We start from the raw sequence: 25,620 nt of genomic DNA on the forward strand, positions 1-25,620 counted from the left end.
AAAGATAATGTATTTAATAAATGCAAATAAATGCTGTCCATTGAACTTTCTATTCATTAAAGAATCCTGAAAAATAACATGTAGGCTATTGTGGTTTCCACAACATTTTTAAGCAGCACAACTGTTTTCAACACAGATAATAATTATAAATGTTTCTTGATTATAAAATTATTTTTTATATCTTATATCTTGATTATATCTTGATTATTATATCTTGATTATAACGATTAGTGAAGGATCTTGTGACACTGAAGACTGGAGTAATGATTATAAATTCAGCTTTGATCACAGGAATTAATTACTATATATATTCACATAGAAAAAAAGCTGTTTTAATTTGTAATAATATTTCAAAATAGTACTGTTTTAACTATTTTTGATTACATAAATGCAGCCTTGGTGAGCAGAAGATACTAAACATTAAAAGCTGCATTATTCATATAGCCTACTTTATTGTCAATAAATAGCCTACATTGAGATGACTTGAAAAACACACATAAAGCATATATTGTCGCAATCGTCTGATTGTCGTCGTCACGTTTCATCACTCATAACGATTGTTTTCCTTCAGCTGCAGCTCCAGCGTGACTGGATATTACCTCTACGAATCCGCTTTTGGACTTTCTGTGAGAGCGCCCTCCTCATATTTAGATTCGAATAAAATTACAGGTCCTGCATAGATAATTTTTTGTCTTTGAATTTAAATCTTGATGTATTCACTTTGGTTTCTATGTAAATACATTTGCCCGTGACTTCAAGAAGCGCGCTCTCAACCGAGATTAGAGAAAGCTGTTTTTAGCGTCCCTGTTAACTTGCCCGCCCTCGCGCAGGTTCGAATCCCGCTCGGAGCGGGTCGACTAGGATCGGTGAGACCCAGTAAAAGTGCGGGGGACGAAAATACATTTTATTAAAAGTGAGGGGGACACGTCCCCCGCGTAATCTACGCCCATGCCCGTCTCTTCACCTGCACAGAACGCCACTACGCAGCTTTTCTAACTTTTTTTTTTAGGAAACCTAATAAAACCGTTTTTTACAAACGGCCACTTTATCTGCTAAATTTGTGCTCTTATGTCTTTTAAAAACATTTTAAATAGTGCATTACCTTTTCTTATGGCATTTTCATACAAAGTTATATGTTCATCTCAACATTTTTTTTACCTGCAATATGCTCTTTAAACTGAATGTGGAGGATTTGAACTGTGACGAATCTGACGATTACTGACAGGGCAGTTAAACGGTGAGGGATGCTCGTAACTAAGCGACAGAGTCCGTTAAAGATGGTCGAAGCTTGCATACTTTTCTGCTACACACTCAAAAGTATAGACTTTTTCTTTTACAAAAAGAGTACATACTTTTAGGACGTAGTATAAGTAGGCGATTTGGGACGCAGCATCTCTCTCTCTCTCTCTCACACACACACACACACACACACTCGATGCTCCGCCCAGTGAAGTCGAAAATCTCTCAGAAACAGAAACCCCAAACCTTGAGCACCGGGTGCAGACATTGCCATTACACCAGACCCGTTAGTCATGATGGAGGCGGAGGGCATCGCGGGCGTCGAGCAGTTCGCCAGCCCGGGCAAGGGCAGAGGGCTGCGGGTAAGCAAAGCGTATGCAGTCGGTGACCTGCTGTTCTCCTGCCCCGCTTATTCATACGTGCTGTCAGTCAGCGAGAGAGGACTCATCTGCGAGCACTGCTTCACCAGGTCTGACATCTGTTCATCTTATATTCATGTTTACCAACTGTGTTACTTTTATGATATGAGAGAGTGAGATGGATGAATTTAATTATGTCTGCCATTTTTCCACTGTATATTTCAGTGTGAAAATATATTTACAAAGGTCTTTTTGAGATGTAAAACCGAGCGTGTATAAAATGAGCCAATTAGATTGATCTCTCTGAGCTGCAAAAGGACAGGTCTAAAAATACAACTCAACACATAAAAGCAGCTGGCCAAATCTCAGACATTTGCTCTGGGCAGGATCAGTGGCTGTCAAAAGTAGCACACTCACCCTGACAGCTGCTCTGAATGCATCACAGTTACTGAAGGACTGGGGGAGATAATGAGAGTATATTAACAAGGCCAGTTATATTTTCATATAGTAATGACTGTGATTATTACTAACTCTTACTCACTCACTCACTCACTCACTCACTCACTCACTCACTCACTCACACACACACACACACACACACACACACACACACACACACACACACACACACACACACACACACACACACACACGCACACATGTTGGTCTATGTGGTTTACAGGGACTCTCCATAGGCGTAATGGTTTTTATATTGTACAAACCGTATTTTCTATCCCCTTACACTGTCCCTAAACCTACCCATCACAGGAAACATTCTGCATTTTTACTTTCTCAAAAAAACATCATTTAGTATGTTTTTAAGTCCATTTGAATTATGAGGACATTTGATATGTCCTCATAAACCACATTTATAGTGTAATACCAGTGTAATACCCATGTAGTTATACAAATTTGTGTCCTCATAAACCACATAAACAGGCTCACACACACACACACACACACACACACACACACACACACACACACACACACACACACACACACACTGTCCCTAAACCTACCCATCACAGGAAACATTCTGCATTTTTACTTTCTCATAAAAACTCCTCCTGTGTGATTTATAAGCCTTTTGTAAAGTGGGGCCATGGGTAATGTCCTCATATTTCACCCTCTCCTGTAATACCTGTGTCATACCCATGGCATTATACACATGTGTCCTCATAATTTACTAAAACATGTCCACACACACACACACACACACACACACACACACACACACACACACACACACACACACACACACACACACACACACACACACACATTTTTATCATTAAGAGTTTTAGTGATCATTGGTGTTTTTTTTTAATGTATCCTGCACAGGAAAAAGGGTCTTGCAAACTGTGGAAAGTGCAAAAAAGCATTCTACTGCAATGTCAAATGTCAGGTAAAACACACACACACACACACACACAAACACACACACACATTGACAGTTGTAATATACAGAACAAAGAAACAAATTTGGCAAATAACGATCCAGGTATCGTCTCCGTGTTAACTACAAAAATGCGTATTTGTGAATATGGTGACGTCATGCGTGAGCATATCACATGTTCAGTCTATAGGAGCCTGTATAGTGTTTCTTTACAACGTGCCATCGCTATCTACTGGCCTGGCATGAATAATACAGCATTTTAATAGTTTCTGCAGATCTGTGTGAATGGGCAACACTGTCATCCGAACAGGAAAAACTATTATAAAACATTTTTCTGTTTTAGTACATAATTTTCACGTAAACGTATTCAAAACTTGCACTTTGAAACCTGTTTCACATTTAATTTTCAGTTTAAAAGAGTGACCAAAATGCACAAAAAGTTGAAAACACTGTTGCTACTGTCTGCCGTTCATGCAGTGCAGAAACATCACTGACTCCTCAGTCATTGCCATGTTATTCACATTAGGATTTAAATATATCGCATCTCCACTCCCTCTGAATCTTATATATACAGTTGTCTGCAAGAGTCACACCACAGATTTGTACCGAAACTGTCCATACGAATCGCTTTAATTAGTTAATTTATATTATTTATTTTCTATAAATAGACATTGATGCAATGTTTCGTGTATATGTGTGGGATAGTGTCATTTTTGTGTGTATTTGACAGAAGAAGAACTGGCCCATGCATAAGCTGGAGTGTAATGCCATGTGTGCGTTTGGACAGAGCTGGTGTCCCTCAGAGACGGTGCGACTGGTGGCCAGAATCATCGCCCGGCTGGTTAGACACACACCAGATTCTCTTACTTCTTTTTATAGATACTGAATCAATGTTTTGATGATTTTTTGGTGTGTATTTTGCTGATGCAGAGAGACCAGAAAGAGAGAAGCCCATCAGAGAAACTCCTCCTATTGAAGGATATGGAATCCCGTAAGTAGCAGAAAACCTGTCCCAAATGGATTAATAACTTGCCGAATGCTGTGCATACTAGGCATTATGAATGTACAATAGTATGCTATAAATACATTTATTTATATTAATTTATAATTTATAACACAAATTGGCCATCTTAAAATTATTCAGTGTGTGTTACTTCCTCACATGCATTATATATATATATATATATATATATATATATATATATATATATATATATATATATATATATATACAGTGCCCTGCGAAAGTATTCGGCCCCCTTGAACTTTGCGACCTTTTGCCACATTTCAGGCTTCAAACATAATGATATGAAACTGTATTTTTTTGTGAAGAATCAACAACAAGTGGTACACAATTATGAAGTGGAACGAAATTTATTGGATATTTCAAACTTTTTTAATAAATCAAAAACTGAAAAATTGGGCTTGCAAAATAATTCGGCCCCCTTAAGTTAATACTTTGTTGCTCCACCTTTTGCTGCGATTACAGCTGTAAGTCGCTTGGGGTATGTCTCTATCAGTTTTGCACATCGAGAGACTGATATATACGACTGATTGTTGTCCTATGGACAGAGTCTCCCACCTCAGCTGTAGATCTCTGCAGGTCCTCCAGAGTGATCATGGGCCTCTTGGCTGCATCTCTGATCAGTCTTCTCCTTGTATGAGCTGAAAGTTTAGAGGGACGGCCAGGTCTTGGTAGATTTGCAGTGGTCTGATACTCCTTCCATTTCAATATTATCGCTTGCACAGGGCTCCTTGGGGTGTTTAAAGCTTGGGAAATCATTTTTGTATCCAAATCCGGCTTTAAACTTCTCCACAACAGTATCTCGGACCTGCCTGGTGTGTTCCTTGTTCTTCATGATGCTCTCTGCGCTTTAAACGGACCTCTGAGACTATCACAGTGCAGGTGCATTTATACGGAGACTTGATTACACACAGGTGGACTCTATTCATCATCATTAGTCATTTAGGTCAACATTGGGTCATTCAGAGATCCTCACTGGACTTCTGGAGAGAGTTTGCTGCACTGAAAGTAAAGGGGCCGAATAATTTTGCACGTCCAATTTTTTAGTTTTTGATTTGTTAAAAAAGTTTGAAATATCCAATAAATTTCGTTCCACTTCATGATTGGTTCCCGCTTGTTGTTGATTCTTCACAAAAAATTACAGTTTCATATCATTATGTTTGAAGCAAAAAGTCACAAAGTTTAAGGGGCCGAATACTTTCGCAAGGCACTGTATATATATACAATGCATGTGAGGAAGTAACACACATTGAATAATTTTAAGATGGCCAATTTGTGTTATATTTATTTTATGTTTATTTTACATTCCATCTTTAACTATAAAGTCTTGTTGCTTTTGATTATCTTTATTTGTCTATTTTAGTGCTCAGATTTGCATTTCCTTTTGCTTTAAAGGGGTCATGAACTGCATTGTTTTATAATACTTCTTATGGTGCACTTTAATAATGTTAGCATGATTTTTACATAAAAAATTGTCATAATTTAGAAATAAAAGGCATTTTTCCTACCCTGATTTTAGCCTCTGATTTGAACGCTCTGTTTGAAGCGGCGTGTCTGCACTGTTTTGTTCATTTAAAGGTGCCCTAGAATGAAAAACTTAATTAACCTTGCCATAGTGAAATAATAAGAGTTCAGTACATGGACATCACATACTGTGAGTCTCAAACACCGTTGCCTCCTGCTTTATATGTAAATCTCTAAAATCAAAAACACCACGGAAAAATATGTGCTTCTCAACATAATGCCAACCGTGACGCAAGCGTTGGGGATCATTTATATGCACGCCGCCAACATTTGCATCTGTCCAAACATGTTCATTGTCAGGCAGAACTGACGGAGCCGAATCATCGGGACTGCAGGTGAACAAACGACACTTGAGGAGGATAGCAAAAACGACTCTAATGACACACGTCATGTTCAGGCTGTGCGGGAGACGTGAGGACTTTTCGTATGTCAACAGTCATGGTTGAGGTTTATTATAATCGGATACCACAATAATTTAATTCAAGATCGTTCGTTTGTTCAGCCCATTTCAAGCAAGCGATCGCTCAGCGTCTTAAACTGAAGAAAGGGGCGACTATATTCCTCCAAGCAGTAAGTAGCAATTTATCCATTTTATTGGTGTTTTCAGATCATCCATGCATGAGAGAGAGCTTGCATATGGTTGCCAGATTGGACATGTTTAGGTCAAACACCGGATAGTATACGTGCTCTTTTCACAGAAAAGCCGTTTGGGGGATTTAAATTACTCAAATCTGGCAACCGCACAAACGTGAGCTCTTTCTCGTGCACAGATGATCTGAAAACACCAATGAACAAGTAATCTGCATTTCAGCAATCTCCATTTGAGATGTTCTGCTTAACATTGGCCGGGCGGTTCTTTCAGGACTCATGAGCCGCTTCACTGAACTGCTGTGAGCTACTGAAATAAGCCAATCAGAGCAGAGCTCAACATTAATATTCATGACTCTTCCAAATAAGGCAAAAACAGAGCATTACATCCTAGAGACAATTTGTGGGGTTGTAAATGGACGTGTAAAACTGTATCTGGACCATTTTTGCTCTTAAATAAGCCGCATACCCTCGATATCAGAGAACAATTTAATATATTGTTTCAAATCATTCCAGGGCACCTTTAAGCAGTTTTTACTATACCGATATATGATATGTTCAAAATTTTAGTTTTGCCATTTTTCCTTTTTTTGTTGTTGTTGCCATTTTTCAAATATATAACTATGCATTTCACAGCTCCAGCTTTTTATGTTTGCTTAAAGCATGCAGAGCTGCCGGATAATGTTGTGATATCTTCATCTCTTCTCACAGACTTGGAGGATCTGGATAATGAGAAACGAGAGCTGAGTGAAGCACATATAGCTGGCCTTCATCACTTCTACTCCAAACACCTGGACTTCCCTGATCACCAGGCCCTGCTCACACTCTTCTCACAGGTAAACATACTGGAAAAGAAGTCTCTGTCGTTGTGCTTCCTTACGAAGACCTTTATATAGCCTGTCCATGGCTTTGGCTGTTTCCAGAAATGTCTCCATTTTTACTGTATTTTCTGTATAATGCCTAGTGTGCCCGTCAATTCAGGACATGTTTACAACAACAAACAAAAAAGCCTGATGGAGCAGTTCAACCATTTTGCATTTAATGACTTAAATGCAATTTGCAAGTCATTAAATGCAAAATGGTTGAACTGTTTTTTCCATCTCTATCAGACTCAGTAAACATGTCCTGAATTGATGAAAGGAAATGTAAAGCATGATATCAACCAATGATCATCCATTTCTCTGAAATGGCTCAGATGTGGATCTTCCTTTGGCAAACATACATAGACAGTGTTGTAATTTCAGACAAAAACAAGCAGGGTCAGCAGAAGGAGATGTAGGATGTGTGGTGGAAGGGTAGAGAGGCGAAACAGACGAAACGGCAGAGGAGGTCAAGGATGCATGCATGTGTCTGATGAAATAAGGGCTACTATTGTGGACCTCATGACCTTACAATGCTTAAGGCGGGTTGAAAGGTACAGACGGATACACACTGGTACACACACACACTTAAACATATCCTGTCCTGTCTCTTGCCATCAATATCCCTCCCACATAGAGTAATGTGTAAATTGAAATTGATATATGCCGTACAGAAGAAGTTCAGGCCTGTTCATTTTCAGTCATCGTCATTAAACTGTAGCCTCAGTTTACATCAGGAAATACTGACAGTGCTATATTTACAACATGACTCAACATTCTGACTCGTGTGTGTGTGTGTGTGTGTGTGTGTGTGTGTGTGTGTGTGTGTGATGGGTAGGTTTAGGGGCAGGGGCAGTGTAAGGGGATAGAAAATACGGTATAAACAGTATAAAAATATAAAGTATAAAAACCATTACACCTATGGAATGTCCCCATATGTCACAAAAACAAACGTGTGTGTGTGTGTGTGTGTGTGTGTGTGTGTGTGTGTGTGTGTGTGTCTGATATGCTCATTGAAATAAATACTTACCTTTGAGAGATGCTCTGAGGATTTTGTGCAGGCTGCAGGCTTTAGCAGGTGATCTATTGTGTGTGTGTGCTGTTTTGAGAAATGGACAGGTTTGCAGATGTTAAGGAGGATTCGGGAGATGTTCTGAAGTGACTGAGAAAAGCGGTAGAGTAAAGGATTGCTGTAATGTGCTGTGTCTGTTTGATGCAGGTTCACTGTAACGGCTTCACTGTGGAGGACGAGGAGCTCTCAAACTTGGGTTTGGCTATTTTTCCAGAGTAAGCACACACGCGCACACACACACACACACACACACACACACACACACACACACACACACACACACACACACACACACACACACACACACACACACACACACACACACACACACACACACACACACACACACACACACACACACACACACACACACACACACACACACACATACAAAATCTCTCTGGCAATGCTCCTCTCACAAGGCTGTATGTGTGTGTGTGTGTGTGTGTGTGTGTGTGTGTGTGTGTGTGTGTGTGTGTGTGTGTGTGTGTGTGTGTTAGTGTTTTAGATCATGAGTCTGTTGGGTAATGAAATGCTGAAAGTCCTCTTTTGGACACGGTGAGCTAGCCTAGAAATCTAGACGCACCCTAGCGGCAGCAAATTTAATCTGCCCGCAAGTGTCGTCTAGGCACTCTCAATACCCTTCTGAGCTGTATTCCTCACAATCTGGACGGGCCAATCACATCGTGTATAGAGTCGGTGGGCGGGGCCATAATGACGACGGCCGAGTTGCGCTCGTGCTTCTAGTAAACACAGAAACTGGCGAACGGCGGCGGTCTTTTGAATCAGCTTTGACCGCGACTCTGGAAGACTTGGAGTTAAGCTTTTCTCTGAGAAAAGAACAAAGAGCGGCACTGAAGTCATTCTTAAAAAGGGAAGATGTGTTCGGAGTTTAGCCGACCGGATACGGTGAATGTTTAATCTATCAGCTCCGCTTCACCTTCGTTGCTCTGGTTGGTTGTAGCGCTATCCTATCGCGTGCAGAGGGAGTTTGAAAGACAACCGTTTATCCGGCCCTCGGATTGAGCCGTCAATGGTGAGTTTCCAGACCAAACATCTTGATGTGGGTCTGGCTTGTCAGGCTAACGGTGAGCAGTCCTGACCGCTAATAAAACAGGCTAGTGCTTGCATATATCCATCCATCCATTCATCCATCCTTCCATTCATCCATATATATCCATCCATCCATTCATCCATATATATCCATCCATTCATCCATCCATATATATCCATCCATTCATCCATCCTTCCATTCATCCATATATCCATCCATCCATTCATCCATATATATCCATCCATTCATCCATCCTTCCATTCATCCATATATATCCATCCATTCATCCATATATATCCATCCATTCATCCATATATATCCATCCATATATATCCTTCCATTCATCCATATATATCCATCCATTCATCCATATATATCCACCCATTCATCCATATATATCCATCCATCCATCCATCCATCCATCCATCCATCCATCCATCCATCCATCCATCCATATATATCCATCCATTCATCCATATATATCCACCCATTCATCCATATATATCCATCCATCCATCCATCCATTCATCCATATATATCCACCCATTCATCCATATATATATATCCATCCATCCATTCATCCATCCTTCCATTCATCCATCCATCCATCCATCCATCCATCCATCCATCCATCCATCCATCCATCCATCCATCCATTCATCCATATATATCCACCCATTCATCCATATATATATCCATCCATTCATCAAAAAATCACCATATCCATACTTAAAGACTTTACATGGATTTTGTTAAAACATTTTAATCAGTAATGACGGGGTGCAGTAAATACGATACACTAAAAACAAGCAAAAAAACCCAGTAAATAATAGCCCCGTACTGAAATGAAGTGGAACGGTTGCGTTTATGGGTGATTATAAACCTAAATTGGGTCAAATAACCCCTACTTCCTTACCCAACAGTCTCAACCCAGCATTATAGAGTCTACAGAGAAACAGGTCTGAGTGGGGGCATCGTCCGACTCGTTTACAGCCATTTCTATTTCCATCCTTTACTATCTTCTCTAAGCTGTCTGAAGGTCTGTTTCTCTTGCTCTCTTAGCATCGCCCTCATGAACCACAGCTGCTGTCCCAACGTTATAATCACATACAGAGGGGTCAATGCTGAAGTACGGGCCGTGCAGGACATCCGTCCAGGCCAAGAGGTCAGTGTGGCATCTTATCAGTGTTAATGTAATCACAACATTACCAGAGTTAACACAGGTTTTTTGGGCTACCATTACAAAGACACATCATAGTGATAATTAAACTATTTCAATTAAAGGGATAGTTCACCCAAAAATGAAAATTCTGGCATCGTTTACCTGTATGAATTTGTTTCTTCTCCTGAACACAAAAGTAGATATTTTGAAGAATGTCGGTAACCAAACAGTTAATGGGACACATTGACTTCCATAGTATTTTTTTCCCCATACTCTGGAAGTCAGTGGGGTTCATAAATTGTTTAGTTCCCCATATTCTCTAAATAACTTCTTTTATGTTCAGCAGAAGAAACAAATTCATACTTGGGGCATTTGCTAGTCTTTCTATAGTAGCAAAAAGAGTGTGGGTGTTGTTTAAAGGTCAACTCCGGTGAGAAATGACCCTAGGGGTGATAAACAGATGGTTTCCGAGTAGATCGTTCTCTGGGATGCGTTTCATGAAAATCAAATGTAAAGAGTTTTATCTCTAAAAGCAGATTAGCTTATAACGCTTGTCTATGGGGCACAGGGTAAGTGAAATTAAACCGCTAGTTAATACGACTAACAAGACTCAAAATAGCCTCACACTAACACGGCAGCATAATGAGGGTCCCTACATGCAAACCCAAGCATTGAGAACTTTGTAAGAGAACAAACAGTTTAATAAGAAGATACTTTATAAAGACAGCCCATTACACTTTCACGGACGGCAGCCATCTTGGAAAACAGTCTTGACTAGTCAAGCGACGAACGCTGTGCTAAGAGATGAACTGTGACTGAATCTCATATGGTCCGATGTTTCCGGGAAGAAAGCACTGAACGCAACAGAGAAAATAAATAAATAAAAATAAAAATGTCCATGTAATTACATTTCACAAACTTAATTCCTATCGACCAGCTCACTTAGCACAGCGTTCGTGACTCGACTCGTCGAGACTGTTTCCCAAGATGGATTCATACAGGTTTGGAACAGATTGAGGGTGAGTAAATGATGGCAGAATTTTCATTTTTGGGTGAACTATCCCTTTAAAACATGCTGTGGAGTGTTTAAAATGAACAATGCACTAACAATGGGCCTCATTCATGAAATGTTCGTAAATACAGTATATGAGCAAATTCTGAGTAATATGTGCGTAAAATGGACCTTTACGAAAACTCTCCTCCAGATTCAAAAACACTTCGTATACCACGGATTCGTTAGTTAAACGTGTGTATATCAATGAATTCCTAACATGCGTAAAGAGGATGCTCATACATGCTTATTCATGATTAGCATAATCCCCGCCCATGAGTTACATCTGCAAATGACGTGAACAGGAATGCTGTGGACTCTTCTGGACTTCTTTCTCAGGTTTGGATCCAGAATTTTGCATAAATGTGGAAGAGATTAATTGGTCATATGACTAGCAATAAATATTAAATTATCTTGTGTCCACCAAAGCATGTTTAAGCCAGCTAAACGGCCAGCCGGTGGAGCTTGAAAGCGCTTTGCAAGGACAGCGTTTTTCCAGCTGAGATACTTTGGTTGCTATGATACAGAATATCCATGACAGTAATTTGACACTAGTATCTCATTTTGAAGAATATTACTGAATTTAGAAATGCAGATTAAAAGCAGTATTTAAAAGCAGTATTAACTTCTCTAGAATTGTGGTTCAGTTGGTGTAGAAGTGGGATGATTGGTCAGTGTAGTTTTTGTCCCGCCCCTCCTCCACTGTGATTGGAAGCCCAATGATGCTCCATTGGGCTGTGATTATGGGGCGTGTTTCAATCGAACCAGGAAAGACCTTGATTGGACAGAACGACAACCAATCAGAGCAACGAAGCGACGCATAACGTTAGTTGTCAAATGTCAACAGAGCTCAGCTGCACTGTGTTGCCAAGTCTGAGTTTTTCCACGGGTTGTTGAAGCGACTATTATGTGATATATAGACCCATGAGTGAGAATCTTAGCAGCAATTTTGCCAAAATAAAACACATTTTACCCCCAAATGCCATTTTTCCCCCGGAGAACCCCTCGAGAAGCTATTGTTTAGGGCTAGTAGTGGCGGGTTTTGTTGTAAAAATCTGGCAGCCCTGTCTGTACGCGCTGGAATACATGATCTTTGCCGGTGTTGTAAAAAATAATAATAATTTAATGATACACAGAGTACTTACCCAACATGACATTTACATTTATGCATTTGGCAGACGCTTTTATCCAAAGCGACTTACATTGCATTCAGGGCACACATGATCATCATTTCTGAGAGAAATAGTGAAGGTGATGCAGATACGAACAAGCTCTCCGTTTAGGATTAGAATAAATATAATCCAAGCCCCTTTGATGACGTGATGATTACGTTACTGTTTATCATCTGTCCGTCATCGTCTAAAGCCCGCCCTGATGATTTCATTGGTCCGAACAGTTTCTGTTTGGGGATAATTACTCCTCTATGGATCGAGTCCAGACCGAACCGCCCGACCTAAATATTTTGTGGGTGGGGCTAAGTTCGGCTGGTATCCAGGCTAGGCCTGCCCTACATAAGCCTCTTTCACACTATGATTACGGCAAATACACGGATAATGCGACCCGGCATTTGTTCCCGGGCCGCTAGATTTGGTCCATTCGCACTGCCAACGAAATACCGTAATATGTGCGCTTTAGATACACAATCCGCAACGTTCCCGGGTCGAGTTCACGTGACATCCTGATGTGACGTATAACGGCGAGCGATCTCCGCTTCAGCGCGGATAGTAAGGAGCTCCGTGGTCTCGACTTGTGTCCAGTTTGCGCTCATTTCTGCTTGTTTAATTTGAGTTTCTTTTGTATACGAACACTCTCTGCGTTTAAAACACCAACGAGCTCTTCTGGCACTGCAGGGTTGTGTTATTGAAAAAATAAGCTCTAGGAGTCGCACGGTAACTACGTACACGTTGCGGCATTAGTTTCGGCTTTTGTTCACACAGCGCTCGTCCCGGATCGAACCCCACAATATTACTAGGTCCCCGACCCGGGTCGAATTCGGTAATCAAACCCGGGACGTGGTTGCTTTCACACAGAAGGCGACCCGGCAATGTTCCGGGAATATTGCGGGTCCGACGTCCAGTGTGAAGGGCTATCGTGCATCAAAATGCAGTGTCATCAGTTTGCCTAAATTAGATCACAGACCGTTCAAATGTTTTACGCACCATTTACTCGTGGTAGGGAGCAGCTTTCTTTCAGATCAACTAACATTTTTAAAATACGAACATTTTCGTGAATCCAAATATTTACGTCAGAGCAGCTTTATGAACGGTTTACACACAAATTCGTTCTGCTTGTGTTTCATGAGTGAGGCCCTATGTTTTTCAAGAACAACAAATCTAGAAACAATGTTTCACTTAGTCAATCCTAGTTAATACTGTTGAGAATTTACTCACTTGCATAAACAAACACATCCTAAATAAAATAATATTATAACTTACATCTGCACAAAATGATGCAAATTCAAAAACCCTGTATTTGAGCCCCTCATTACTTTTTAAGCTAGTATATTTTACTAGCTTGTTTTTTACGATTGTAAAAGTATAAACACAATCTCATAACTACACACTAAATTGTGCAAACCTCAAACTAAATCAGTCACCTTTATTTCAGCCAGGACCACTTTCGTCAAATGTATATTTTATTATAATGATAATGCATACAGTTAGTGCTGGCGGTATGGTTCTGTTCTGGGCAAACTCCATGCGTTCATCAATTATGAAATAAGTTCAACTCATCTTTACAAAAGACAATAGTGTCGTTATTCACTTTGAGTGACCTTTCAAAAAGTGTCGACGTTGCAAAGAGAAAGAAATCAGTCGAATCAGCTATAAAACAGCTCTGTGGAAAACAGTGGTCATCCTCCAGCTCAAGTTTTGTTCTCATCCAATAGTGTCAGTGCGGTCAAATGAACAATGTTACTCAATATTAAAGTGCTGAAGTGACCCACGAGTCAAACCCAAATATTTTTTTACTCAAATATTCTCTTCTAGCTAATTCTCTTCTGTCAAAATCACACACACACACACACACACACACACACACACACACACACACACACACACACACACACACACACACACACACACACACACACACACACACACACACACACACACACACACACACACACACACACACACACACAGCCCCTAAACCTACCCATCACAGGAAACATTCTGCATTTTTACTTTCTAAAAAAACAAAAACATACTTTCACAAAAACATGCCCCACCCACACACACAAATGTACCTATATATATATATATATATATATATGTGTGTGTTTGTTTATAATAATTATATATATAATAATTTTAGGGCTTAAGGTTATTTTGACCTTCATTTCAAATTGACAATTTGAATTGGAAAATCTAGATTTATCTAGATTAATTTAGATACAAAAAAATGTATGTGTAAAATAAAGCCTCTGGTAAACATAACATGACAATACTTTGAAGTTTTGTTCTGCACACACCCATAGCAAAAACACACATTTGGAAGCAGTAATGTTCATTTTTGAAAACGATTTTAGCAAGCAACATATTTAGTATGAAAAGGCAAAAAAGAGCGGGGTGCTCAGGGAGTTCAATCAAATTTTGCTTGTCATCTTTATCCAGCACAGAAGTCATGCGTAACGGTGATCCACTGGAGAGGCGAGGTTGAGAACCCAAGTGCAGTTTATTGGCATTTAACATAAATACAAACAAACAAAAGACTTGGCAAAACAACATAAAACTTGACTAGACAAAACACTCACCAACAGCGGGTTACACATACAATAACTGACAAAGGGTGCGTCTCAATCTGCTCCCTAGTTCAGTTGTCAGGGCACTGATCTGGGAGTCAGCCCATTGACTTATGCCCTAAGCAGTGCCCTGATTAGTGAACTGGGGAGCTGATTGGGACGCAGGGATAGACTATGGTACACATGAGGGCTTGAATACACAAGGGCAAATTGACAAGACGAGGGACACCTGTGAACAATGATTAACTCTTAAACCAATGACAAAAAGACACAGGAACACATGAGGGCAATGAGTCACATGACAAGGGACCACATGACAAAACCAGGAAGTGCATGACATGACAGTGAACATGAAAACCTAAAAACATGAAACCAACACCAAAACACCCTGTGACATTATGCAGGATGTTTCATCAGTGCTGCCCGAAGTTTCAGCATCTGTCATGACCCTGCCGTCTCACACTCCGCAGGGATCCCTATATTTGGAGCAGGTCGGGGGGCTGGTGACGTCATCGTCTATAATTCAGTGTATAATGTTTAAAAGACGGAAGCAGCACAAATGAAAATTTTACCGGCACAGACCAGCACAAACTATTTAGACTATCTGGGGGGAATTTGGAGCGAGTGAGTGACCTCAGAATGACCTATAAATGTTCTTTTAATATCTTAAAAACCAAAGCAGCATAAACTAAAACTTTTACGGCACAAACGGAGCACAAACGATTTAGACTATTTTGCCGAAGCTTCGCGTTGGGTGGGGGGCCGGCTTCACGCAGGTCCTATTGTTGAGTTTTTCCTCTGTCTGTAGATCTACACCAGCTACATAGACCTGCTTTACCCCACAGACGACCGCATCGAGAAACTCAGAGACATCTACTACTTCAGCTGCGACTGCAAAGAGTGCACTACCAGATCCAAGGTGTGTGGAATGGAGGGAATACACTTTATTGTCCCATTTAGGGAAATATGTTTTGAACCCAGTGGCATAGCTGCCAGATACAAAATGAACACACACAATCCTTAAAGCACAGCATAGTGAAGCAATACAATATAAAATATACAGATTTTTTGGACCCACTTTATATTAGGTGGCCTTAACTACTATGTACTAACATTTTAATTAATCATTTGATACAATGCACTTATTGTGTACATACATGTTTTTACATTGTACTTACATTTTTAAAAATACCTGCATGTAATTACGTCTGTAATTCATTTCTGTACACTCAAAAAATCATGGAAAGTATTTCCACATGATTAACTTGCTTTATTTCAGCATTATGCAATTCTAATTTAATGTACTTACGTTGGGTCAACTTAATTTATTAAGGTTGATTCAACTTATTTACTATGGTTGGGCACAGCTTAATTTAATAGTGTCCGCTCAACTACACAAATTTGTTGTAATCTTGTTGTATTAACTTAAAATCATTTAGTCAAAACTACTAAAAAAAAATCATGTCATTCCAACTAGATAAAGTAGGATACAGAGGGATAGAACTGATGGCCATTTTATTCTATGGGAACTGCGTCACATTGATTAGTTTTCTTTATTTCTATAAAAAACTATTAGTCAATAACACTTGAACACTTGCTAAAATGCAAGTAATGATGAAGTAAAGCATCTCTCATCACTGGCATTAGCACAGTTAACACTCATTGAGGACAGCACAGACGAACACAAACTCTACACTTCACCATAATAGTAACCTCAAAAAAATCAACTCAACATAACTTTTAAATGTTAAATATAACATCAAACGTTAACAGGTCTTTCCCTTTACTAAAACACATTAAACACCACTTCATTTCAACATTTACTGTCCTAATCATCCCTATGCAAAGCATGCTGGGAACTAGAAACACACTGCCCAGTTCAGTCAGCGCAACATTTAAATAAACTGAGCAAACAGCTAGAATCATTTTTTCGAGTGTAGTTTTGACACTTCCCTTACAACTAACCTGTAACCGCTTAAACTCCAGGGCCATTTTTTGGGATTTCCGCCTCATGACACACAAACTTATTTTTTCCACTGTTTTCTGTAATTTAGTGGAAGCACCCCAAACTGTCTGCAGGGTCCTAGAGCTCACAGGGCCTGAGTTACACACTTTCAAAAATTAATTTATGGGGGGGTCAAAAAGCCCCTACTTTTGGGGGATTATAACAGCTTAGACAACATATACTTAAATGTGTATGACTTTTAGCAGTGTTTTATGTAACTTTAAAGGGTTTCCTGTAAAATGACACCAACATTTTAAACGTAGACCACTGTGTGTGTGTATGGGAGGCTTTTCAATTTGGGTCGGCCAAATCCAGGCGGAAATGGCACCAGAGTAATTTAGTGTAAATACATTACTTTGTCTAAAACAAATGCCAAAGTGATGCATATCTCCAGAAAGTAGAGACTCTGAGCTTACAAATGGAGCCACATATGAGGTCAGAGCTCCTCCTGCAGACATTTAACATGGAAAGTATATATAAAGTATATATCCACGGAGTTTACGACTTACCCATCCCACCACACCTGTCCCTAACTCTACCCCTTCCCACCTCAAGCTAAAGGGTTTTCCAATACAATATGAACATAAGTACATTGTACTTATTTTTTAATGTATGTAGATAGTAGTTAAGGCCACCTAATATAAAGTAGGGCCGATTTTATTTATTTAGCAAGGCCTCAAATGAGTTTTTTTATGGAAACAGTTGGGCTCTGAGCCATCTACCTGAAGGGGAAAGTCTGTATCCTTCACGTTACTAAATGACATTATATGGTTTTGATATAATATAATGTGTAGATCCTGTCATGTTGTAGGATGTGATGAAGATGAAAGTGCGGAAGATAAATGATGAAATCAGCCAAAAGGAGACCAGGGACATGGTGCGTTACGCTCGCAATGTGATGGAGGACTTCCGCAGGGCCAAACATGACAAAAATATCCTTTTTCTGACCCTTTTGCCTCTTAATACTGTGCAAAAGTGTTTGCATAACTACAGCGTTACTTGATTGTTATATTTGATATATTTGAAATAAGTCGCAGTATTAATGTTTGCTAAGTCCAAGCATCGCTGTCACTTTAAGAGCGACTGCATGGATTGATTATACTCCTGGGTTTTCTTTCTCAAATGTTAAAGGGTCCGTTCACCCAAAAATGAACATTAGACCATGATTTACTCCCCCTTAAGAGTTACATTAAAAATGTCCTGCTCTTCCAAGCTTTATAACGGCAGTGATTAGTTGGGTCATTTTTGAAGTCCATAAAAGTTAATCTATTTTACTTTTATGATGGACAGATGCACTTTAATGATGGACAGATGCACTTTAATGATGGACAGATGCACTTTAATGATGGACAGATGCATTTACATTTACATTTAATCATTTAGCAGACGCTTTTATCCAAAGCGACTTACAAAAAAGGGGAGAGTAATAGAAGCAACGGAACAGACAAGGCCAAAAACCTGTAAGAGCTGTAAGAAATCTCAATTAATTAGCACAATACACAATTTTTTTTTTTTTTTTTTTCTTTTTTTTTTTAAAAAGACAGACATCTACAACAAAAACTCACGTCCGCACAGTGCCGAACACTGGATTTTGATAGCTAAGATAGCTACAACCCATTAGGACTAAGGCTGTTGCCCCAGCTGTTGTCGTTAATGCAGATTCAGTGGCCCAATGGGTTGGTTTTGTATTCTAGCTAAACGCGCAGCAATCGCCATCTACAACAAAAACTCACGTACGCAATATACAGAACACTGGATTCTGATAGTTATGATTACTATGTAACATACCCGCCTGAAGGCGCAAATCCGGATGAGAGACGTAGATATGATCCCGGAGTGTAAGCTTTTGGTCGTTGCTGTGGTGATCAGTAAGTGCTATTCTGTATTGGTCAAGTGCAAATGGAAAAGATGTGTCTTAAGATGTTTTTTAAGAATGGCTACAGACTCGGCAGCACGAATTGAGATCGGCAGGTCATTCCACCAGGTAGGAACGGTCCAGGAAAATGTCCGTGAGAGCGATTTCATGCCTCTTTGGGATGGAACCACGAGGCGCCGCTCGTTCGCAGAACGCAAGCTTCTGGAGGGTGTGTAAGTCTGAGCAAGTGAATTTAGGTATATTGGTGCAGAGCCAGTGGTTGTTTTTTAGGCGATAACTAGTGCCTTGAATTTGATGCGAGCAGCCATTGGCAACCAGTGCAGTTTGATGAAGAGAGGCGTAACATGCGCTCTCTTCGGCTCATTAAAGACCACTCTCGCCGCTGCATTCTGGATCAGCTGCAAGGGTTTGATAGTGCATGCTGGAAGCCCAGCCAGAAGAGCATTACAATAATCCAGTCTGGAGAGAACAAGAGCTTGAACCAGGAGTTGTGCAGCCTGTTCTGATAGGAAGGGTCTAATCTTTCTAATGTTGTATAAAGCAAATCTGCAGGACCGGGCTGTTGCAGTAATGTGGTCAGTGAAGTTTAACTGGTCATCAATCACAACTCCAAGGTTTCTTGCTGTCCTTGATGGAGTTATGGTCGATGAACCAAGCTGAATGGAGAAATTTTGATGAAGTGCTGGGTTGGTTGAGAAAACAAGTAATTCTGTCTTTGCAAGATTGAGTTTAAGATGATGCTCTTTCATCCAGTCAGAAATGTCTGTCAGACAGGCAGCGATACGAACACTGACTGTAGGATCATCTGGTTGAAATGAGAAGTAGAGTTGAGTGTCATCCGCATAGCAGTGATAGGAGAAGCCGTGTTTCTGAATGACAGAACCTAATGATGACATGTAGATGGAGAAGAGAAGTGGTCCAAGGACTGAGCCCTGGGGAACCCCAGTAGCTAGATTATAAGACTTAGACACTTCACCTCTCCATGACACCCTGTAGGACCTACCAGAGAGGTAAGACCTGAACCACTGGAGAGCAGATCCTGAGATCCCCATCCTCTTAAGTGTTGACAGGAGGATCTGGTGGTTAACTGTGTCAAAAGCAGCAGACAGATCCAGCAGAATGAGCACTGAGGATTTGGAAGCTGCTTTTGCCAGTCTCAGTGCCTCAGTTACCGAGAGCAAGGTCGTCTCAGTCGAATGGCCGCTTTTGAAGCCGGATTGGTTGTTGTCTAGGAGGTTGTCCTGTTCAAGAAACCTAGAGAGTTGATTGAACACAACTCGCTCAAGGGTCTTTGCAATGAAAGGCAGAAGGGATACCGGTCGGTAGTTTTCTAAAAGTGCTGGATTCAGAGAGGGTTTCTTAAGCAGTGGGGTTACCCGAGCCTGCTTAAATGCTGTGGGAAAGGTTCCCGTGTGAAGAGAAGTGTTGACAATGTGAGTGAGTGCAGGAGTGATTGAAGAAGAAATAGCCTGAAGGAGGTGAGTGGGAATAGGATCAAGTGGACAGGTAGTAGGGTGATTGGAAAGGATGAGTTTAGAAATATCTGCCTCGGAGAGTGGAGAGAAGGATGGAAGCGTGTTCGTGTTAGTTGTTGAGATGTGCGTGTCAGTTAGTGATGAGGAGAACTGTTTGCTAATGAGAGCTGTTTTGTTGGTGAAAAATGATGCAAAGTCATCAGCTGTAAGAGTTGATGAAGAAGGGGGAGGAGGTGGACAAAGGAGAGAGGAGAATGTTTTAAAGAGTTGGCGAGAGTCAGAGCAATTGTTGATTTTGTTGTGGTAGTATGTTGTTTTAGCAGTGGAGACATTTGTAGAGAAAGAAGAGAGAAGAGACTGATAAAAGGCAAGGTCAGTATTGTTTTTAGATTTATGCCATTTCCTCTCTTCCACCCTGAGTCCAGAGCGATGTTCACGGAGAACTTCAGACAGCCAGGGGGCAGATGGGGTGGGGCGGGCTGGTCTGGATGAAAGGGGGCAAAAACTGTCTAAGGAGGATGTTAGAGTGGAGCAAAGAGTGTCAGTAGCACTGTTAGTGTCCAGTGCTGAGAACAGAGCAGGTGGAGGGAGTGAAGATGAAACCATAGTGGATAGGCGAGAGGGAGAGAGTGAGCGTAGATTACGCCGAAAGGTAATCTGTGTAGGAGTATGTTTTGTATCAGGAGTCAGTATGAGGTTAAGAGTGATGAGAAAGTGGTCTGAGGTGTGTAATGGAGTAACTAAAGTGTTGTCTGTGGAGCAGTTGCGTGTGTAGACCAGGTCTAATTGGTTACCTGATCTGTGAGTAGCCGTAGTAGATACTAACTTAAGGTCAAATGAAGTCAGTAGAGTGCTGAAGTCTGCAGCTAGGTGTTTATCAAGATGGATGTTGAAGTCGCCAAGCAGAATCAGTGGAGTGCCATCCTCAGGGAAGCTAGAAAGTAACACATCCAACTCCTCCACAAAGTTACCGAGGTGACCTGGAGGACGATAGACCACTACCACATGGATTTTAACAGGGTGAGTAATAGTGATTGAGTGCGATTCAAATGAATTGGCCGGTAGAGACGGTAATGGATCAAATTTCCAATCATTTGAGATAAGCAAACCAGTACCCCCACCCCTCCCAATAGGCCGAGGAGTGTGTGAAAAAGTATAATTGCTTGAGAGTGCTGCAGGAGTGGCAGTGTCCTCTGGTTTGATCCAGGTCTCAGTTAGGGCCATGAGGCTAAGCTGAGAATGAGTCCCAATAGATGAAATAAAGTCTGCTTTGTTTACAGCCGACTGGCAATTCCAGAGACCAATTGGAATAAAGAGTAAAGTAGCAGAGGATGTTAGGATATAGCGCAAATTATTAGGATTACGGCGTCTCGTGCGTACGGAGCGTGATTTACGAGTGCTAGTAGTTATAGTTGAGATTTGAAAGCACATGGTGAAAAGGCCAGATAGGAATTAGAGCCGAACACAAATAATGAAAAGGAAGATGATACTCAAGTGCCTTGCCGGGGTCCTTGCTCGGGCGGAGTTGCACTGGGAAGAGTTGAAGTCTTTACACTCGTCGGTCTTCACACAAGGAGGGCTTCACACTGCCGCTTCCGCTGCCGCGGACTATCACGCTATTTATACTCACTTGAGTATCGTTATTGAAAGCAGCTGGGAACGCCCCCAACAAACTCGCTTCCAACGTGGCAATGACCAAACAAATGCTAACTCAACAAATGCTAACTCCCACACACACCCAGAGAATATACCAAAACTAATAATACACACCTCAGCACTACACAGACACACTTATCCAACAACAAATGAACAAACAATCAAATGAGAAAAGTTACAAACACTTACAGAGTAGTTGTCTATCAGTCAATTGAATTGCTTCTCTCTAGCCAAAATGTTTCAAACACACAAGGCTTTTAATACCTCGCTGGCCACGCCCCCAACAAACTCGCTTCCAACGTGGCAATGACCAAACAAATGCTAACTCAACAAATGCTAACTCCCACACACACCCAGAGATGCAGCGAAGATGCACTTTAATGATGGACAGATGCACTTTAATGATGGACAGATGCACTTTAATGATGGACAGATGCACTTTAATGATGGACAGATGCACTTTAATGATGGACAGATGCACTTTAATGATGGACAGATGCACTTTAATGATGGACAGATGCACTTTAATGATGGACAGATGCACTTTAATGATGGACAGATGCAGTTTAATGATGCAACATTTATTGAATCTTGACTGCGGTTCAGGCCCGGCTGAGCTTCTGGAGATGTGTGAGCTCAGCATGGATAAGATGAGCAGTGTGTTTGATGACTCCAACGTCTACATCCTTCACATGATGTACCAGGCCATGGGCATCTGTGTCTTCATGGACGATTATGACGGAGCCGTTCGCTACGGAGAAAACGTCCTCAAGCAATACTCGTAAGAACACACACACACACACACACACACACACACACACACACACACACACACACACACACGTATACAATGCAAAAAATGCTCTTCTTATTCAGTATTTCTTTCTCGTTTCCAGTCCAAATATCGAAATATTCTTAAATCAAGATGCATTTACTAGACAAGATATTTTTTCTTGTTTTCTGGGGAAAATATATCTAAATGAAGTGAGTTTTTGCTTAAAACAGGCAAAATGATCTGCCAATGGGGTGAGGAAAATAATCTTATTTCTGTTTGGGACGGAAACAAGGAACAAGATTTCAATCAGAAATAAGATTATTTTTCTCACCCCATTGGCAGATCATTTTGCCTGTTTTAAGCAAAAACTCACTTCATTTAGATTTTATTTTCAACAAAACAAGAAAAAATATCTCATGTGGTTTTACTTATTTAGTAAATACATCTTGATTTAAGAATTGTTAGATATTTAGACTAGAAACAAGACTAGAGTACTAAGTAAGAAGAGCATTTTTTGCAGTATATGTACATGTTTTATAATACATAATTGTATTTAAATTGATATTTGTGCATACAGTATACCAAACTATCTATTGTCTGCATTTTATCTGTAGTGTCCTTTACCCAGCGTTCTCTCTGAACATCGCATCTATGTATCTGAAGATGGGCAGACTCTACATCGCTCTGGACAGGAAGTCCACAGGCATCAGTGCCCTTCAAAAGGTACAAGCTCCTCTAAAACTGACAGGCCCTTACGTCATCCAAAACCTCTAAGACTTAATATTTCATCTTCATTATAGCAGATTCTGAGGGTTCAATTCAAACCCATTGCATCGTGGTACTCACACACACAACATAAGGAGTGACACATCCCAGCGCCAGAGGGTTGTTGGCGAGGCAAGGGCAGAAAAAGTCAAACAAAGCACATGATTGGCTGGTTCAGGTATTAGGGTTGAAGCTGAATTCTACATGAAGGTGGGCCTCCTGGGGCCCGTTCTTCGTACGTCGCTAACTCAGTTCGCCGGATTCGATTGTTGACGATTGGACTCGGATTGTTTGGTTCTTCGAAGCTCAAACCTTAAGCTTAAACCTGCTCTGGAGATTATTTACTGTGAACGGGATTAGATCACATCTGGAGGTGATGCTTTAAATCTGTCCCAGCCACTGCTACTTTACTACAAGAGTTCATTACTGAACCAGACGACAATAATCATTTAAAATAATAATACATATAAACGTTTATTTGAAAATAATATTATAATGTTGTGTAAAATGTGCGTATAATACTATAGACACAGTCACTTGAGTGAGAGATTTATTTGTGGATTGTGATGAATAATTCCTCTATAGTTGTATTGGAGGTTTACACACATTGTGCAGTTAATCTGCGTCGTGCATTAATCTGAGTGGTTACGGATATTATGGGATGGTTTGATGCAGCGAAATAGATGCAGATCATTTGATCTTGACTGTTAAGAAACTTTAATTAATACTGTCACGTAACAAATCTGCTTCAAATTCAATTAAAAATGACATTACAAAAGTTGAAATAAAAACGAAGTGTAGCTTAGGTTACCAGACAATATTGGCTATGATTTGAGGATAAATTACAGGACAAATTACACTCTTCTCAGCTCCTCGATTACATAAAACATTACACACATTGTTTTTTTCACAAACGTGTTTTTTGAGTAATGAAAGAACCAGTCCTGTATATACCATTGCACTGCAAACAAGAAGAGAAGGTCTCCAAAATACACTTCATTCCATTACATAAAGTATAGGCAATGAAAAATGGCTGTATTAACTGGCATTCTCTTTCAGGTGTTTGGACTCCATGTTTTAATACTCTGTAAATGGCTATAGTAAGGGACGATTGTTTGTGTTACAGGCGTTGGCCATCATGGAGATTGTTCATGGAAAGGACCACACATATGTAACGGAGCTCAAGCAGGAAATACTTGGGAAATAATGCAAATGGTGTGTGTTTAAGTTTGAGTTTCATTGTGTATGGAAGCAAACAGAGAGACTCTCTTCAGTAATGTTTAAGAGGCTGATTTCTGAACAAGAGGAAATTGTTAGAAAGTGCAACGAGTGTGCAAAAAGGGAAAATTTAAGCATTTAGGAAATTAGTAACAGCAACAGCTGATAAAGAGACAAACAGAGCAAAGAACAGAGCAGAAGTCAATGAACGGCGGAACAAGGAGCATTCTGGGAGGAAGCAAAAGAAAAGGGAGAATTTAATAGCTCTGGAATACCATGAACACAGCGAAACATCCGAGGCTTTTATACTCAATACTTATTCAAATCTGAAGAGCGTATAAATTATTTTTATAAATAGTATATTTGTATAAATAGTTTATAGTCAATATCACTTTTTAAAATAAAAACTTCAGTTGATTTATAATATTGAATATAATTAATCAGAACTGTTTTATATCTGTGGATGTTTGCTTTACTATTTGCCTATTTCTGTTTGTGAAAATGATATTTAAGTAATAAACAGATTAATTATTCGTTTTGTTCAGTGTTCTTATGTATAAAGAAAATCACTACCCGGTTGTTAAATCTTCATTTTTGTCTAAGTATGCATATATTTTGTTAAGTATTTACTGTAAGTTATTTACATCGTTTTTTTAACTGGGTAAATTTTAAGGGAAATGAGCAACAACAAAAAACATTTTATCAAAAATGACCGTTTCCATGAAAGGCTGAACATGGTCTCAGCAATGCTTAGGTAGGTGGAGCGTGTCAAAGTA

General features: G+C 40.1%; 1 protein-coding gene across 1 annotated transcript; it reads left to right on the forward strand.

Annotated features, from left to right (window-relative positions):
* The first annotated feature begins 1,461 nt into the window (after window positions 1-1,461).
* On the forward strand, window positions 1,462-25,342 carry smyd2b (SET and MYND domain containing 2b). Its single transcript, XM_067416727.1, has 12 exons — window positions 1,462-1,708; window positions 2,943-3,006; window positions 3,728-3,838; window positions 3,928-3,988; window positions 6,845-6,969; window positions 8,213-8,280; window positions 10,182-10,284; window positions 15,883-15,993; window positions 17,891-18,011; window positions 22,693-22,867; window positions 23,476-23,584; window positions 24,753-25,342. The coding sequence occupies exons 1-12, from the start codon at window positions 1,533-1,535 to the stop codon at window positions 24,831-24,833; spliced, it is 1,305 nt and encodes a 434-aa protein (XP_067272828.1). The 5' UTR covers window positions 1,462-1,532; the 3' UTR covers window positions 24,834-25,342.
* Window positions 25,343-25,620: the final 278 nt, after the last annotated feature.

The sequence above is a fragment of the Pseudorasbora parva genome, chromosome 15 (genome assembly GCF_024679245.1).
Source record: "Pseudorasbora parva isolate DD20220531a chromosome 15, ASM2467924v1, whole genome shotgun sequence".
NCBI classification, from domain to species: domain Eukaryota; kingdom Metazoa; phylum Chordata; class Actinopteri; order Cypriniformes; family Gobionidae; genus Pseudorasbora; species Pseudorasbora parva.

Bases quoted from the DNA above. Each gene is read 5' to 3' on its own strand.
- smyd2b (XM_067416727.1), top strand. From the start codon at position 1,533: ATGATGGAGGCGGAGGGCATCGCGGGCGTCGAGCAGTTCGCCAGCCCG. The intron at 3,989-6,844 runs GTAAGTAGCAGA...CTCTTCTCACAG, and splicing joins ATTGAAGGATATGGAATCCC to ACTTGGAGGATCTGGATAAT. The intron at 6,970-8,212 runs GTAAACATACTG...TGTTTGATGCAG, and splicing joins TGCTCACACTCTTCTCACAG to GTTCACTGTAACGGCTTCAC.